General features: G+C 35.1%; 1 protein-coding gene across 5 annotated transcripts in view; it reads left to right on the forward strand.

The window, feature by feature from the left end:
- RELCH (RAB11 binding and LisH domain, coiled-coil and HEAT repeat containing) overlaps positions 1–18,538 on the forward strand; it is a 77,051-nt gene that overhangs the window by 17,783 nt on the left and 40,730 nt on the right. For 4 of the 5 annotated variants that reach the window (XR_011001435.1, XM_068197761.1, XM_068197745.1 and 1 more), the window contains exons 3-10: positions 6,168–6,239; positions 6,349–6,404; positions 6,517–6,630; positions 8,609–8,812; positions 8,902–8,993; positions 9,969–10,277; positions 14,660–14,735; positions 15,122–15,217. Coding sequence is in view for 4 of the 5 variants with exons in the window: in XM_068197761.1 (XP_068053862.1) it covers positions 6,168–6,239; positions 6,349–6,404; positions 6,517–6,630; positions 8,609–8,812; positions 8,902–8,993; positions 9,969–10,277; positions 14,660–14,735; positions 15,122–15,217 (1,019 nt within the window). In the remaining variant the exon portion in view is untranslated. The remainder of the gene's footprint in view (positions 1–6,167; positions 6,240–6,348; positions 6,405–6,516; positions 6,631–8,608; positions 8,813–8,901; positions 8,994–9,968; positions 10,278–14,659; positions 14,736–15,121; positions 15,218–18,538) is intronic. The other variant, XM_068197750.1, reaches the window with a different exon arrangement.

Raw genomic sequence — 18,538 nt, forward strand, 5'->3', positions numbered from 1 at the left:
TAAAATTCTCGTTCAGTCATAATTGCTTAAAATATTTTGCCTCAATCATGTTTAAAGCTATCTTCCCAAGTAATTTCAAAAACTGATAAGTATTTATTTTGCACATTAAAAAATTATGTCAACACAGTTTTCAAAATTTTTGCAAATCCAGTTCCTTCTTTAAACAAATTCTGGCTTATAACTTCTGCTTTTGAAGTTGTTCTTAGCTGCAAATGCACTTTGAAATCTAACTGAAAGTCCATTTTGCTTATTTCTTCTAAAATTCTTTCTTTTCTGTTAAGAGCTTTGTTGCTTAGGAGATTAAAATTGTAATCTGTTGTGAAAGCTTGGGGCCATGATCTAATAGTCATATTTTTCTTCTGATAGTTCTGAAGATGAGGCTTGAATCATTTCTCTTTGTAAATGCCTTTCTTATGCTCCTATCTTTGTTTTTTACTGTTTGGACACAACACATGATTTCTATATCAGTTCCCTATCACATCAAATGACAGATAGGACATAAATGCACATCAGTCACTAAATGAAACTGGTAAACTGGTTCCGAGTCAGAAGGACATTAAAACAGAGGTTGTAACATAACCACTTTACAAATACTTTTGTAACTTGGCTATGTTAGAAAGCCCCAAATCAAAAAATGCATGCCTCTATCATCATCCAAAGCCACCATATTCCATTTGCCCCTTATGAATAGTGGTAGACTTAGCTGCCTTTTTTTTTAACAGTCCAAAAATTCCTGGAAGTAACTGTATCATCTCCTGATTGAAATTGATTTTGGTATTTAAAAGCTATTAGCCCACTTCATTCCTTCTGGAATTAGAATCAAATTTGGCCTAGGAGCAAACACGTTTTGAAGAGTTGCTGTGAGCTTTTCACTTGGGAAATCTGCTGGAATGAATCTAAGTGAGTCCCTTCTATAATATTATGTGCTTGACTGAAAAGATGCAAGTCACAGAAGCCAGTCAGGATGTGGATAAGTATGACAAAACTATCTGCAATTTAGAAAACATAAATTTTCTTCTTCATCTCCCTGATCGTAATGAAAATGATAGCTATGTAACAATTTGGATAATACAGTTGTAATCCACTAAGATTACAATGCATCCTTATATCTTGCAATTTACTAGGTGGAAAAAACTTGTTCTCTAAGGCTGGTAAGTTTTGAATCCAAAGTCATGTATTAAGTGCTTGAAATAATTGCTGCTAGGATAAACTCAGTACTGAAGGATTTGTTAGGGGTAGTAGACCTCCTCCAAATACTCATAATTTCCAGAAAGCAGCTAGAGAATGGAAAACCTGCCCCCTTCCTGTGTAATAAGGTTACACCTAACTTGAATACCCACAGGATTTGTTTAAAATAGGTTGCCTGACATTCGTCTAAGGAACTGCATCTTCTGCCACATCTTAAAATTGCCACGGTCTAAACCCCCTACTTTGCATAATACAAAATGCTTATTATTGCTAACCTGCCTTTGACATCAACTGTTTTGAGAATCTAATAATTTTAAAAACACATGCTGTGTTTTCAAAAATGATGAAATTAATTCTTACAATCAAACTCCATTTCAATCATATTCTCAGATTTCCCTGTATTTGCATTGATTTCAAGCTAGTCTGTGTGTCTCTGATTAGAAGAATAAGATTTGAAATGAAGAGACCAGTTAAAAACTTATTTTTGAGAATTTCATTTATCTAGACTCAGTTTCACAGTTTCTGCTTTTTACAGAGCCCTGCCCTTTTTTGAGTTTTTTTTTTAATTGTGCTTTTTTATTAAATTGTGCACACCAAAAGCAGAGGAAAATCTTTTTAAAAAATCAAACAAAACTTAGAAACAGAGCAGAAAAGGCATTTGTAGTGCAACAGTCACTTGCTAACATTGTGTGTGTACTTTGTTCATCCTGAAAGCAGATCTGGTTTTGGCTTTCCATTACCTGTCTTAAGCCTGTGAAGGAGTTGTAATCCTCTTAGATTTCCTTCCAGGTTGGAGGTCTCTAGGGGGTTGAAGCTGAACACAAGTCTGCTGTAGTTCAAGTCTTCTCTGTAGGTGGTCCTGTTCATTAACTAAGCAATAATGAGGCTACTGAGTCAAGTGTTGGCCTCCCACTTTTATAGTGACAAGTTTTCTTTTACTTGCTCATGAACCCTCCTGCTGGTCTTGATTTTTGTATGATAGCAGTCATCTCTTATACCAAAATACAGCTTTCTGATTTGCGGCTATTTGTGTTATGTGCTGAAGTGTTTCACGTTTCAAGGCTGCCTTTTTTTTCAATACTCCATCAGGAAGGGGAGTTGGGAAACCTCAGGTCCTGAAGTACATTTGGGACAGTGGCTTCATTGCTAGCTGTTGTCAGAGAATTTAAATTTCTTCTGATTGATTTAAAATGTATGAACAGATTCATCAAATATAATGGGATATCATACATGTTTTAGAGGGCATGATTTAGGACACCTGGAGTTCTGTATTTACTGGGCAAAGAGGAAGAACTCAAAATGGCAGTTAAGGAAAAACAGAGCTTGTAACAGTATGAAAGTGAGGAAATCTGGGTAAGCACAGGAGGCCTTGATACTTCAGAGAAGAGCTACTTCTAAAAGAAAATGTCCAAATGGCATATAGTGGCTTCACAACACAAAACTACCCTTCTACCATTATCTGAAGTACTGGGTACTTCATAGTGAAGTGTGCAAAAATCTGACAACGTATTCTAAATATAGATTATAAAATTCTAATATAATTGGAAATACTACTGCTTACATAACACAAATGCTGGATGATTTTAGAAGTACTGTTTATTTCCTCAACTTTTTGCCCTTGGCTCAACAAGACTGCTGTTCATGTAGATCTCAACTAGTTCAATCCCAATTGCAGGTGGTTCTTTGCATGTTCTTTGTAGGTATATATGATCCAATAACTTATGAAGTCATTAACAAGTATGAGTCAGTAGAATAAGATCCTTGAGAAAGCTTAATTTTGAAGTTTCAAAGCTCAACAGAGAAGCTACTCATTCCTGATATGCACTTCTCTTTTAAGGTGTATTAGATTAGCTGCATGAAAACAGAAACATTTAAAAATTGCTGATCTGAAAACTTTGGTCCAATGCATCATTGCCTGCTTGAAATATTAACCCATTTTAAGTCAGGCTTTGTAATTTTTTTCAGGATAGTAGCTGTAGTGATTAGAAATTTTTAATAATGAAAAAGCCATTTAAAAGCCATCATTTTTAATAAAAAGAGCCATTGAAATTTGGATAGTTTTCTCCCCTAAGGCAAACTAAATTGTTCAGAAATGCCCTTTCCTTGTAGGAAGATTACCCAACTTCAAGGCTCTAAATTTCTATTCTTTGCTTTCCTGGATGGAAATGTCTGATTTCCAGAGGAATGTCTGATTTTTTCCTTTCTTAGGCTGTCTGCAGCAAAACATTTGTGCATTATTCTTAAGGAGTGTCATCTCTTTCACCAGTTGCTGGGAGTTGTACATGTTATCAGCCTAGTCAAGCATGAAGTTAAATTTTGGCTTGGCTTTGTCAATGCTTCTGAAGGCATAGCTTCAGCTTTGTAACAGGAGAGGGGGAGAGGCATCAGGACATTTATATTAAAAGTCAATAGTTTATAATGATTACAAATAAAGAGGTTAAAAGGTTGCCTTTTATGTAAGAGAATGCTATAGAATCAACAAATGGGGATTATTAGTGTTGATTTCATTGGTAGACATGTTGAATTAAAAATCATTACATGTTTTGGCAGAAGATCACATTTCAGCATAACTTAAAGAGCTTTTAATCACAGTTTAACATTTGACTGAAGTTAATGTTATAGCTATTTACATGTATAACTGTATAAACACCTATAAGCTTCTTCAAATAAAAGCTACATTTGTGACTGACTTGAAAGCATCAAGGTTTGTATGATGGCAATTATCATGGTGCCATTAGTAAGATTAGATGAGGTACATCTGTAACAATGCTGTGTTGTGGTGGGATTATGTGGTTGTTTTGACATGCTACCAATGACTGCTTCTTGAATATACTGTGTCTAGAATCTTCTACTGTGTAACAGAAACATGCAGCAGAGTAATCTACTTTTAAGGTTGAATGGATAAAGTCCTAATGACTTCTAAGAATTGTCAGCATCGTCAGTTCACTAAAAATCAATTCTTGCCGTCTGACATGGGTTTGTCTGACATGAGTTTTTTGGCTTTCTACGCCTTCAGACATGTCTTATTCCTACTTTCCTTAATTAGATTCCTGAGTTTTTATAGTTTTCATTGCTTTTCTACCTTTTTTTATTGTTTATATCATTCTAGTGCAGGGCACTCCTGATCTGCAACTGTTCTGGTCTTTGAAAATATTTTACAAGAGTAAAATGTTAACACATAGTCATTTCCATAAGAAAAATTACTTAATTTGTGTTCTTTAAAATTTTCAAAAAGTAACAAATTAGTATCTTAAAACTGTAAGTAAGTAACTCAAATGCAAGGAAGTGCTAAAATTAGGTACTTATTTTACCATGAGAACGTTTTCTAACTTTGTTGCACAGAAGTATTTGCAGATCAGCATTGCTGAATACTAGAGAGATTTTTACATATTTTATTCATTGTATCCTCAGTTGCGCTTTTGTATTACTGCAGTAAAATTCTGTGCATCAAACAAGTTACTTTCATGTAGCAATGTGGTGTACTGTAGTAACTCCTTCAGTTTTTATGCAGAACTGCAAACTGAGTGAATCTTTTTTCCATGAGTGTTAATTACCAAGAGTCTTAGTTATAGATGCTCAGAAGAGGAACTGGTTTTATTTGCAGCCTTCAGTAACGTTTTTTATCAGCAAGGGCCAATGCAGTGTTTCTGCTGTGCATTGTGTTCTGTGTAAATATTTCAAAATGCCATGTTAAATTGTTTCCAGGCAGTGATTAAAGATCTCATGGAAACTTTCTTGTTAAAAGTCACTACATTTTTCCTTTTGTTTGGGAATAAAGTAGATATTAAACTATTCTAAATAGGTCATCTAACACTTCAGTGTGGTAGGTGTTCTGTGCTCATCTCTCTAGTTAAAAGTCCTTCATTCTGGTAACTGTATATTTCAGTGCGATTAGATTAATCTGAGAATTAATGAAATGCATGTATTTATCTGGTAATCTCTTAAATAGGTTTCCTTAGCTGTTCTACCTGTAAATGGCTATTTAAAGAACATTTGCTATATGTTTTGCAAAGGTCCAGTGGGTTAAAATTTGAAGCCACCATATACATATGACCTCAGCATCAAAACACATGAAATCCCAGTGCACACAAATCACCACTGGCCCTTTTTGGAGGAAACATTGGAACATGAGAAACAAATGGTAGTGACTAGGGGACTGGAAAGGTGAATTAAGAGAGAGTGGAGAACTAGAATTAAGTATTTTTGAATTTAAAGTGACTCTAGGTCTTTGAAAATCAATGTAAATTTTCAAGAGTAATGGTGCAAAGACCTTTTTCCTTTCAAGCTTTTTTAGAAGTACTGCAGAAGAGCTGCATTTTTGGGGTGTTTTTGGTCTTGTGCATCTCTCTTCATTTAAATTCAGTGAACTGAATTCAAAATCCTAATCAACTGTAGGGCATTCCTAAAACTTCACTATTTTAAAATAGAAATTTAAAATTACTTTTTTTTTTCTAGTAAGATAAAGTACATTTCAAGATCTCACATTTAAGCTACTAAAATTTTAGTGTATGATTTTATTTTCCAAAAAAAGGTCTGTGGTGTCAATGGGACTGTACATTCACTTCATGGTTTAAGCTTTGCTACATGGAGACAGCTTCCTCTGCCTGCTGCAACATACTTGTTTCATTTAGATCTGTGTTGTTATTGCCCACATACTCCTCTTGCCCACCAAAAACCAAAACATTTGACAGCATCAGCTCCCTAATATTTTCCCAAAACCTTACAGCGGGTCCTTGTCAGACAGCTTGAAATTTTGACTTAGCTAACCTAAGGCCAGTGAAACTATGGAAAATGTTCACCAGTTTGCTTTCAAACCAACTCTGCTGCATGTGTTCATAAGTTCCATAAAGACTGCATGCTTTACGTTTAATACAAACGGTATCTTTTTTTTCACACCCATCCTTGCTTTTTATATTTTATTTTTGTTTCCCTTGCCTTGGTTGGATGCCTATGTGTGTTTAATCCAAATCCCTGTCCAGTCCTGGAGTTTGAACTACGGAAAGCCAAGGAGACCATACAGGCCCTTCGAGCCAACCTGACTCAGGCTGCAGGTGGTGTACATAAACCTTTTCTTAAGTCTCTACTTTAAACAATGTAGAAGTAGCTGAGCTCATCCTCTATGAGAGAGTAAAATTTAGTTACTTCTCTTTTCCTCCCCAGAAAATGAAGTTCCTTTGCAGGAACGAAAAAATTATAAATCAAGTCCTGAAATTCAGGTAGGTGGCTGGCGATAAATGAACTTTGCATGGATTTTAATATCAATATGCTTCCGTAGTTGGAAGGGAGATAAACCAAAGATCTAGTGTATTTTCTTTTTTTTTTCCCCAGGAGCCAATCAGACCTCTTGAGAAAAGAGCTCTTAACTTCTTAGTTAATGAATTTTTGTTGAAGAATAGTTACAAGCTTACATCAATAACATTTTCAGATGAAAATCATGATCAGGTAAAGTTTCCTTGTGGGTTTGTTTGGGGTTTTTTGCACGCCTGCTTTCCATATTCTGATCTTGTCATAAACTCAAGTGAACTTAAGTGATTTTTCCTGTGCATGCAGTTTGCTTCATATATATGAGTACTCTAAAAGTTAAATATGCTAGTTAGCATTTTCATATATAAACCATGGTTTGAAAACACAGCAGTTTGAGCAGTAGTTTCCCAAAATTTGTAGGAAGCAGACAGAGTGCCTGCATTCTTTATAGGAAGCAAAACAAGAAGTGAAATACTGTGAGTTAGATATTTCCTTGTATTCTGGTGTGACACACATTCAGTTGAACTCAAGGATCTGGATCTCAAACGTAATCTTTTCCTTAGATCCTACTCAGTTGACTTGTGCAGGATATACAGTTTACTCATTGATTGTTTTTTGGAAATGCGTATGTGTGTATGTGAGAGTACTTAATCACCTATGGCATTTGAAGAAGCTCTGGGTAATAAGGTGTTATCCTGGCTGTTTCCCAACATAGCTATGGTTTGATGCATTTTTCTTAAGACGATCAGTTTTATATATCTCTGTTGGCTTACATTTGATGAGAAGAATATCTTGAGAAGAATGTTTGGAAGGTTCTAATTACATTCTGACTGTTTCTGGGTAGACAAAACACCCAGTAACATCAATACTCAATATGTATTTATCACAAAACAGGAATATTACCAGAAGACTTAAATATAGAATTGAATCCAGTTTTATCTGTAACTGGTCCTCCTATACTTTTCCTATATTTCATATCCTAATCTGTAAAGCAAATATGTTGTTAAATAGAATTTCTGAGTTATCCACCTCCACTGAATATTTCCGCTTAACATCCGAATACTTGTGAGAATACAGCCCCCTAAAGAGAAAAGATGAATAGTTTATCCTATTTGTGGTCTCAACTGAGAATGTTTTGTGTTGTGAGACAAGTAGCAAAAAAGAGCTGCATTCTTAATTCTAAAAGGTAAATATAAACATACTGCAATTAATGTATCGTTGGCACATTTTTTTCTACATTATTCACATAATTCTTTGAGAAAATAATCTTTCTTCAAATAAATGTATGTGACCAGACTATGAAAAAATATAGTGAAGACTGGGAAAAATATGAAAAAAAAGTTTAAACCAATGCTTAAATTTAATGTCATTAAAGAGACCATCACAAGTCCTGTGTAACAGTGCACAAACTTATTTGTATATACAGACATGGAATATTGTATTAATAGGATGATAAGATGTAAATGAGAAAAGGAAAATACAGAGTGTTGTTTTGAGACAGAAGGCCCCTGTATTGTTTGCACCTCGCTGTCAGTCTTCTACCGAGCTTTTTAAGCTGTATTGGACATCAGGTGGAAATTCTTCATGGAGATGTTGAACGTTGGACTGGACTTCCCAGAGAGGTGGTGGAGTTACTGTCCCTGGAGGTGTTCAAGAAATGACTGGATGTTGCACTTAGTGCTCTGGTCTTTTTTACCTGGTGTTGATCAGTCAAAGGTTGGACTTGATCTCAGAGGTCCAACCTAAATGATTCTGTGATACTGTGCCTGTCTTCCCTAGGGAAATTACACTGGCACTTGTGAGTGAAATGGGAACAAAACCAATATTTCTGCCTTGTATCAACTGCATTGGCTTCTGCTACAATTCGAGCAATATTATTCCTGATTCTAAAAAGTGTTCATGTCCTAGCAAAAAAAAAAAAGTAACCTATGTGGTTGGAAAGGTATTCTCTCTAGTATGTTACCTAGAGCTGCCTTTATGGTGAAATTGCTTTGGTTCACAAAGTGGATCCTTCCTCTACTATTGTTTCTTGCTGAGTTAAGCATCTATCTGATTTACTACAGTGCAGTCTTGATGTGATTATTTTGCTATTGCATCACCTGTGGTCAAATGAGGAAGAGAAAAGAAAATAAAAGGAAGTATATTGTATGCTTTAGTTTCTTCTAATCTTTTGAAGGATTTTGAACTTTGGGATGATGTAGGATTGAACATTCCAAAGCCTCCTGACCTGTTACAACTCTACCGTGACTTTGGAAACCATCGTGTTGCTGCAAGAGATTTGGTGGACGCATCGGTTGGTGTAGAAGATGATGAGTTAGAGGCTGATACTCCTATACTTGGGACCGTCCCTGTGTTTGAAACAGCACCACAGTCAATAGAAGTAAGACTGTACAGAAGAAATGTTACAGCTGTTTGATGTACTGCTTAACTTTATTGTACTAAACTCTTCTGTTTCTGTCTTGCGTTTAGCAATGTTTAATAGTGCAAAAATTAGAAGATCAAATTAGTGTGTTAAACAGTGAGAAATGGTCATTGATGGAACAAATCCAAAGACTTGAAAGGTATGTTCTTACCAACCTACTTGACCCTTGATAAATGTTGGATAACTTTTCAAAGTTTTTCTAACACATATGTGGAACCATAACTTAGATATAGGAAATGACTGGGAATTCTTCAGGGTAGGGCAGTCTTTCCTTTTCAATACATAGTATTTGATTTAGAAAAAGGAAGAGACTTCAAACTGACTATTTCCCTATATTACCTGTACAATTTAATTTTGTAACCAGTTTTGTTCTTTCAGTATAACTTCTTTATATCTTTAAAAACAATCGCTCTGATCTGTTTTACATAGGTTTTGTCTTCAGTTAGCTTTATGTCGCTCCTTAGCACGTTAAGCTTGCAAACACTGTCAGAAAGATGCTTGTTTTAACATCTGATGTCAACATAGTTTTTCTTTCTGAAGAGCAAGACTAGTAGACATGACAATATCTTTAATAACAGCAAAAGACAAGATACTTAAAAGGTTGGTCAAAACATGTCATCTGTAAGTCATATCATTCCTCTTAAGAGGTGTACTAATGCAGTGTGTGGGAAAGTGCATAAATTTCAAGTGGCTTTATTGACTTGCATAGTTACCATTTCAAAGCCAAATAGGATAGTGAATATTGATTCACCACTCTAGTATTTTATGTTTTGCATCCTAGATAGTGTTCTATCTTGTGACAATTTGTGTCTCAGTGCTCAGATTTCAGCCAGAAGGAGATAAAAATGTTATTCACTTGTTTCATTGATTCACACACAGAGTGCAACATTTTTCCTGCTGCTAATTATATACTAAAGTGCTCAATGAAACTAGTGTTTATTTGAACAGTTTGTGTCATGAAAGTTATTTCTGTTATAGGAATTCTTAAACATACATGAATTTAATAGTATGTTGAGCTCTTCAGCATGTTGTCTTTATTTCTGTGCTGCAGTGGTGTGATTTGAACAGCATTTGCATGAAAGCTACAAAAATATTTCATATTTTGCTTTTTCAGTGAAATAGATCTTCTCAAGAATGAAAACTTTTCTGTGTCAACTGTTTATGGTGTAGCTCCCCATCCTTCTTTAAAACAAGTGCCTCTCACAGTCTCAGAGGACAATGGACGGTACTTGGATATCAAGAGCTCTGAGAATGACAGTAAATATGGCAACATTGAGGAAACAAGCCTTGCTTTATCAGCTGAAGTGGATTCAAGGACTTCTAAAGATGATATGCTAAATTCTGTGTCCTCTAAAGAGACAGAGAAACTGTCCTCATGTGCTCCATCATCTAAAGCTGCAGTCCACTTTGATAAACCTAATAGGTTAGTGATAAGTTGTAAACTGCATACTATTATGAAAAATCCTTGTAAAGTGAGTAGATATTTTTCTAACAGTGAAATTCTGCCAAGTGAATAGATCATTTATGTTTTGAAGGCAAATAAAAGACTTAACATACCTCTAGGGTACAGTGCTGATATTTTTATATTGTTCCTAATCTCTTTAGGAAGGAGTACATATGACAAACCTACAGTTTTAGTATTATGTTTCAGAAATTCTTTTCACTTTCTATTTGTTTCTAAACCCAGCCCTGTTTGTTGCAACAACAAAAAAAAATAATAGGTAAAATCAGAATAGTGAATAGGAAGACAAGGGAGTTCTGTTCTCTTTTAAGTTTTGATTGAATAATTCTCTTCTGCTTGAAGAGTTGTTGGGGAAATTTTTTGCTTTTTCTTTATAGGTGTGTATAACTTTCCTAGAGAGCAGTACTATTTTTCATTTACTTATTTTATAATTATCAGAAAGGTATCTAATGGCATCTTGCTTTTTTGAGTTTTGATTTTGGGGCAAGCCTTCACTAGGTAGCTATGATTCTTTTAACTAAATTAGGGTATTCATGTTGTGTTACTACTTGGAGACTGAGTTTGTGCTTGTAAGTGTTCTTGAGAAAGCCCTTTCAATCTGTGCAAGTGTTTTTATAGTGAAAAGGAGAAGTGGTATGTTCATTAAGTGATAGATAAACCACTGTAGTCATCAGGAGTAACACGGACCACAAACATAATAAGGGTATGTGCAACTTGTAATTGTTACCACTGTGGACAAAGATATGCAAGTAGCTCACCTTATGATCTTACTGTTGCTGTTCGTAGGGAAACAGGCAGCCATCCTGCTTTCTCTTTTGTCCCTTAGTGAGCCTTTGCTGGTGTTGATACTGTAATTTGTTTCTAGAATTATCTTTCCATCTGAAAATACCAAGTGGAAATCTGTGTGGCATTCTGTGCAGATGGAAAAATAAATGCAAGCTTGTAGTGGGGGGGCAAAGAGGAACACAAAAAAAAAAAGAGTTGCTAACCCTGCTAGTAATTACTTTTTTTCTTTCTTGCAAACCTTAACAATACTGCTTTTTCTGGATTTTCTGTACTTCTTGCACTAACTTCTAGGGCCAGGGCTACTTTTTCAGTGATAACTTTTAGAATTGGACAGGAGGAAAGATTTCTGACTTTTGAATATAATACTCTGGAGTCTCATAACAAATTTCTTCTCTCTTAGTTGACTATACTAGTGTTTACAGGAAAGTAGAACAGCTTAGATTTTTCTGGAAAATGGTCAGTGGTTTGGTTTAAGCTTTCCAGATTATTTTCTTTTTAAGTTTCTTTCATATCCTAGCTAAAAGTCTAGACTGTGTAGTAATCAAAACTTCAAGCTGTTGTGCATTGATTGCTATTTACTTGTCTACCTACTTTCATTTGGCTTGTTGCAAGTTTCTTCTTGCTCAGATTAATGGTGAGTGCTGGGTGGCTTAAGTGCATGAATATTAGATTGATGGTTTGGGGATAGTGAGGGTGTATATCAAAATAGGATTAAATCACTGAGGAAGGAATGAACTGTGTATTTCCAGTAGAATTTTTTATGACAGTAGAGACTAGAAGAACAGCATTTGTCCTGCTGTTCACAGTTGTTTTAACTATAACTGCACATAGATTTATTTGAAAAGTAGTTCAATGCAGCTGTGAATCCCTGTTAAATTCACAAGTCCCCTCAAATACAGTTCAGTGCAGAGATAAATAATGCATGTGTAATATGTAGCTATTTTTGTACTCCACTTTGGGCTTAATATGTCAGCAAAGGGTCAAAGGATAGCATATTTGATACAGTGTTTTATAGACCAGTATCTAGTACTAAATTTTCTTCCTGGATTATGCCCTAGGTTTGTAATAATGCAGTGATTTTTTTCACTAAGAGAATAGATTATTTGTTAAATGTTTTGAGATCTGTGGGAGAAGCAGCACAGTGGAAATGCTGGATATTTATTGATTTCCAGCCAAGTTTATTTATAGAAGACAATTACTATCATTCAGAATGTAGTAAGAAGGGTTAAAAACTAAGACTATTGTAAAAGGCAAAATCATTACTACTGTATCTATAGAGTGTTTTCTTGGCATAAATCTTGCCCAGATGGGAAGAGAGAAGAGGAAGTGAGCCTGCTTTGTGTGACTGCACTGAGAGCAGCTGTGCATGCATGCTGGCAAATGAGGACGTGGCCATCATTGGAAAAATGCCTCAGTTAACAGATGGCAGTGCAAAGCACTAGCAGTGGTTTAAATAGACTACACCACATGTGTTTATTCAACTAATTTGAGGTGTGTGGTAATTTGCACCAAATACAAGGTGTTTTCTGTGTATAGCAGTCCCGGCTTTTTGAATGAATTGACTCTTTTGTCCCAGAGTTGTATGGAATAGAAGAGTAATGCTTGGGCTTTTTATTCATTGTACTTTCTTATATTCGGATGTCTTCAGTACTTACATCTGTTGGCCCTTGAAGAGGCTTGCCACTGACCTGTATGCAAGAGGCCTTGGTCTTTCATCGGTTTTGTCCAGCGTAGCCATCAAGGATTTTGTTAGACTTCATTAAGCAGAAGCTTTCTGGACTCCAAGTATAGCCAGCAATTGTAAGAGGATCCAAACTGCCCAGAGCTTGCTGTTACTTAATCCACTGGGAAATTCAGTGACATATTGTCATACTTACTTTTCATTCTCTGCAAAGTGGGAATGGAACTTTGCCCTAATGTAGGATTTTAATTAGGATTCCAAGTAGGAAGGGATCTGATTTTTGTAGAATGAATGCCAGATTGAAGGACAGTCTGGGCAAAGGGCTGGCCAAGGCCTTGCCTCTGTGTTAATGTTAAGCTGCTGCTTTGCAATGCTTGCTTATGTTCTCCCAATGTAAAAAAACTCTACAGTCTTGAGTAAAGACTGTAAATCTGTCACTCAAGAATATTTTACAGCATAAGGACTAACATATTGTGAAAGAGGTCTTTTACAACTAGCTACCGTTTAAGTAGTTCAGTAACTTTTTTAAAGTGAACCTTGCACAAAACCAAACTGAATAGAATTAAAACAAGCTCCCGTCATTAAAATTTAAAATGTACTTGAAAAATCCATACTCTTAAGGGAAAAAAATATTTTAAGTAATACATAAAAATTCTCATGTGTCATAATTTTCTAAATAGCGAGAAGAGGAAAACTGGTATATTTATTTATGTCCTCTTGAATTAGTTTAAGTAATTGTAAGTAGGAGCTTTGGTTCTTAATGGCCTTTTTCAGTTAGAAAAGGGTGAATGATGGTGTATTTACTGTAAGAAGTATTATGTTTCAATCTTTTAGATAAAATGTATGTCCATGCACATAATCATTTGTGTGTTGGATTTTGTGCGCTCATGTGTATTTTTGAGGGTTCAAAGATGTTACCAATTTCCACATAAAAAACAGGAGTTGTCTCCTCTCAGTGTCATTAGAGGACTCAAACAGCACATGATGGAAATGGGTGAGATGCTTTCTGTGCATGTTTTGGAAGACAAATGTTGTCTGTCTTCTTTGAACGTAGTGGATGAAGCAGTGTTAGGTTAGCATCTAAGTACAAGGCCTCAGATAAGGCAGAGGAAGTTGTCATTACTGGGAAAAATAGAGTGCTGCTGCTTGCCTGTTTAATGTAGTGGTCAGTAATTATTTTCTGAGAGCATTTCTGCCAAATTACCCTCTTCAGACATGGCTGTTTTGAAACTTTTATCAGAGTCTGATATGGATGCTTAAGGCTTTTAGTAGCTCAGCAGCATTAGCTGGTGCTGGATGTGGCCATGAGGCAGTGCTTGTGCAGATGCAGCCGGTACAAGGGCTTAGACAGCAGTTTAAGATTGATTTTGAGGTTCTGGCAGCGTTTGAATCCACAGTTAGATCCCAAAGTGGCAGTTGAGCAAGCTCTATTTAACCCTGAAGCTCATAACTTGGCTGACTACTCAAATGCTTTTATGCAATTTGCAGAAACAGAGCATTAAGCAAAAATACTGTTTCATGTGATTTCTATGCCCGCCCCACCCCGTTTGCATAATTGTATGCTTCCTCTTGTATTGCCTAAGCTTCCTTTTCTTCATGCTTTTGTCCTATTTTTGTCTGTGCAGCAGTTTGAAAGATGTTTTGGTTTTTGGAACTAAAAGTAACTTCTTAATTAGGACACTCAGGGTTTTTTCTTGCTGCAAACTAAACACCCTGAAAGTCAAAGAAAATTTTAAAACTTCTGTAGTATGAATCACTTAAACATGCTTTCTGGGTGTCATTTTTACCTAGTTGATTAAACCAGAGTGAAAGGACTCGCTTTATCTCCTTTCTGATTTATACTTTCTCCCCCTCTCCCTTTTTGATGATATTTCAGGAAATTGTCACCAGCTTTCCATCAAGCACTACTGTCTTTCTGTCGGATGTCAGCAGACAGCCGTTTGGGATCAGAGGTATATTTCCAGTTGACATAAACTAAAAGATCCTTCATTTTGCATGGCAGCAGTAGTTAAATAAGCAATAATTGCTTTGAAACAAGAATGGAAAGATGAATCTATGTGCATGAAAGTTAAGAAATAAAGATATGTTCTCAGATTTTATGCTAAATATGAAACTTAGTGATAGAGGTGTAATTACTGGGAACTTTTGAGTCTCGATAAGTGGATTCATGCATTTGAAATTACTGACACATCAAAAACTTACAGCTTAATGTATGGGAATAAGTTAAATAAGTTCCTGGTAAGTTATCAGCCTGCTGCAATTTTTATTATTCCTTTCAAATGGTATTTTTCTGTTCCTGTGCTTCTGAAAAAAGCAAACAAGCAACTTGGTTTTCTAGGTATCTCGGATTGCAGACAGTGAGAAAAGTGTCATGTTAATGTTGGGACGCTGCCTGCCTCATATTGTTCCTAATGTGCTGCTTGCAAAGCGAGAGGTGAGGAACATTGAAATTTTACATTTTATTTTTATCACGATATATTGTTGTTCATTTTGAAGATGTTGTGTCTAATTTCATGAAAGTCTATTACTTGCAATCATGTTCTTACTTTTGTGCATGCATCTCTGCTCCTAGAAAATGGTTTTACACCTCTGTCAGGTGAGTTCAGTAAACCTGCATGGTATCCTAATATTCCTTCCTCTGCTTAAGGCACCCATTAGCATTCAGCAAGACTGTTACTGTAGGTCCATCTGTTTGTGGTAGCATTAAAGTTTTTGTTAGGGAAGACCATATCAATGTGCATTGTAAAAACATGGGCTATAAGTTTAAACATTGTTTGGTTTATTTCATCTATCAATTTAAATAAAGAATAATGTTCAGGTTCTTTTGCAGCACTATGTCCTTCAACAAAAATAATTTTCAACAAACAAATTATTTTAATGTCTTTTCTTGGAAGCTCCATGTATCAGCCAAGCAAAGGTTCATCAAAAATACCCCTTCATAAGGAAATTAGTAATTTTGCTTATATGTTTTCCTTGAATTTATAGTGAGAATGACTAAAAATTATGAACATATAATGTGTATTTCGAATGTAACTGAACGTGATGGTTTGCGTAATAATTCATGCTATATAGCATACAAAAGGAAGGAAAAAAAGGTGATTGGTTTTGTTTTGCTTTGTGTAAATATTTCACATTACCAAATATTAAAAAAAACCCCAAAAACTGAAGCTATATCAAACAAAAATTCAGTTTCTTTGTAGCTGACACTGAAATAGAGGGTTTGAAGTAGCATATCTTGTTGAGCAAGTTTTAGTCCTTGTTGACGGGACCTACAGTATAGTAGACTTAGTCATGTGTTTTGCAAAAATTCATTTTAAGGCTTTGAAAATTCCTCAAGAAATTTGTACTGATCCTGTAAACTAAAATTTTATATCATACAAGTAATTACCAGCCACTGACATGGTGAACTTGAGATTTGAGAACTTGAAAATTCATAAAAGGCTTTATTTTTGAGGGGGTGGACGTGTTAACTGGGTGCTCTGGAAATGCTTCTGTCTTTCATAATAATTCTGTGATTGTTCCTGGATCAGTGCTTAATTTCTGATTTCTTATTTATTCCTTTCCTTCCTTCTGCTTGGCAGGATGTGGTATTTTGGCTCCTTTTCACAGCTTTTAGCATAATCTGTGTAATGTATTGGTTAGTCTGTTTCCTGCTTGGTTCCTTCCTAGGTTATTTTACAATGGAAGTTACATTTGATTACATGTGTTTTTGCCTTAAATTATTTGCTTCAGTTTAATTGAAAAAGCCGCAAATAACAATTGAGTAATTGGATTACATGGGATGCTTAATGTTTCAGTAATTGAAATTTGTTTTAAAAATACCTTCTTTTAATTCCCTGCCACCTCTTGCTATAACTATTTTAATGTTCTTTCTGATGTAGTCATGGAACTTGAAAGAAAAGTTGGGTAGACCATCTGTCAGTATTTATCCTAATCAAATTATGGAAAGCTAACCTAAGAACTAGGCTGTCTTTAACAAGGTATAACTTTGAGTCTTGTCCACAAACAACCTTATAATGAGACTTTTGCACAGACAAGAGGTGTAAAAATATAACTAAAGATCACTAATTTGAGAAAGATGTGTAACAGGTTCAGATCACAATGCAAAGTTCTCACCAGTCTGTTCTGAAACAACAAGAATGGTAGTATTTAAGATCTTACACTATCAGTGTAATAGGATGAGAGTTAAACAGTTTTTTATGACTCCCTGAAATGTCTTTGTTCTTTAAGCATCTGTCATGTTGAAATTGCTTGCAAAATCTTAAGCGGAAAATTACATGCTATGCATCTTCATTTCGGAGAAACTGAGTTTGCAGAGGTTAACAATCTCTCAGTAGTTGTTGTCCTTTCGCAGAGATTCAGAAACCATTTTTCTTATGCTTTTGAGCATCTTAAGGTCAGTAGCAGCCTGCCTGATACAGTAGTAAGTGTTCCAGCAAATAAGATAGTTGACATTTCTGATTTTTTTTTTTGTATTGGTGCAGCTTTAATTGTTCTTCAGTGTCTGTAGTTTAGGTTCCAATGGAAGGTAACAAAGAAGGAAAGACACAATATGGAGTAGGGTGGCTGAGGGGATAATTTTAATTGTTTCTAAAAAAACCAGTTCAACTGTGTAAAATGAATAATGCATCATACAGGAAAATTGCTTCAAAGCAATTCATAATCATCAAAATTCATGTAACAACATATAAATTCAATTTTGTTTTCATCTCAAGCATCTAGGTTATCTTGACTACCTGGAAACACGTACGTCAATATTTAGATTTGTATATGAATGCAGTCACAAGTAAAGGAGATGTTGCAATCCAAGTAACAATTAAGTGGAATGACCAGTAACAAAATGCTAAAAACCAATACCTAAAAAAATAGCCCATTGTTTGGGATGCAGTCTGTGATAATACTTCTTGAAACTTAGCAGCTTGGGTTCATAAGAATTGATCTACATTGGAATCTGCTTTCTCAATTGTCATTTTACCACTTAAAATATATTACTAATCAAAAAATCACAAAAGTAAAATCAGCCACCTTCTATTTGTTAACAGATGTACCACAGAAAAATTCCTTTGGCTAAAATGTAATTAGAGAGAAGCCGCCTTTTAAAATTTTTGTAAAAGCTAGTCAGTGCAATACTCATTTTTCACACTTTCTAAAATGTAAAAGTCAATGGTTTTTTGTCAGGAAACAAGAGTAACTTTGTCTGTATGTACAACTTCCATACTCTGCAGTATATAATCCTTTAATGGAGTTTGGCCCAGAGTCAACTTTTTGCTTAATATCTTAATGTTCTTAATCAGCACTTGTATTTAATTATTTACGTGTTTCATCTCTCCCATTATTCCAATGTTAGTCTTTAGCTTCTGTTGTGTTATGCAAACTTAGCAAAATCATGATAGTAGTAGTCTACTGAATATGTACCACTAAATAGTTACACTGAGATACTGTTATTTATCGAGAGTTCAACATGTTAATAATAGAGTTTTGCTTTTATTTGTTTGTAAACTTGAAGCAAAGATAATGTTAAATCTTCAGGCTCTGAATTGATGCCATTCTCCACTCCACTAGATCTCCACTGTAGACTGAAAGTAGTCACATTAATGTGTGGTAACTGCACATAAATATCACCAAGGCATTTTATTTCTCTGGTATGTCTCTTAAAACACAGTAGAGCTGAGTATCTTACTATAAATTTTCATCTCAGTCTTATGCTTTAAAAGCCATAACATACTGGCTTTGCTAAAGAAATGAAAAAGAAGAC

This window comes from Anomalospiza imberbis, chromosome 1 (genome assembly GCF_031753505.1).
Source record: "Anomalospiza imberbis isolate Cuckoo-Finch-1a 21T00152 chromosome 1, ASM3175350v1, whole genome shotgun sequence".
Taxonomy (NCBI): domain Eukaryota; kingdom Metazoa; phylum Chordata; class Aves; order Passeriformes; family Viduidae; genus Anomalospiza; species Anomalospiza imberbis.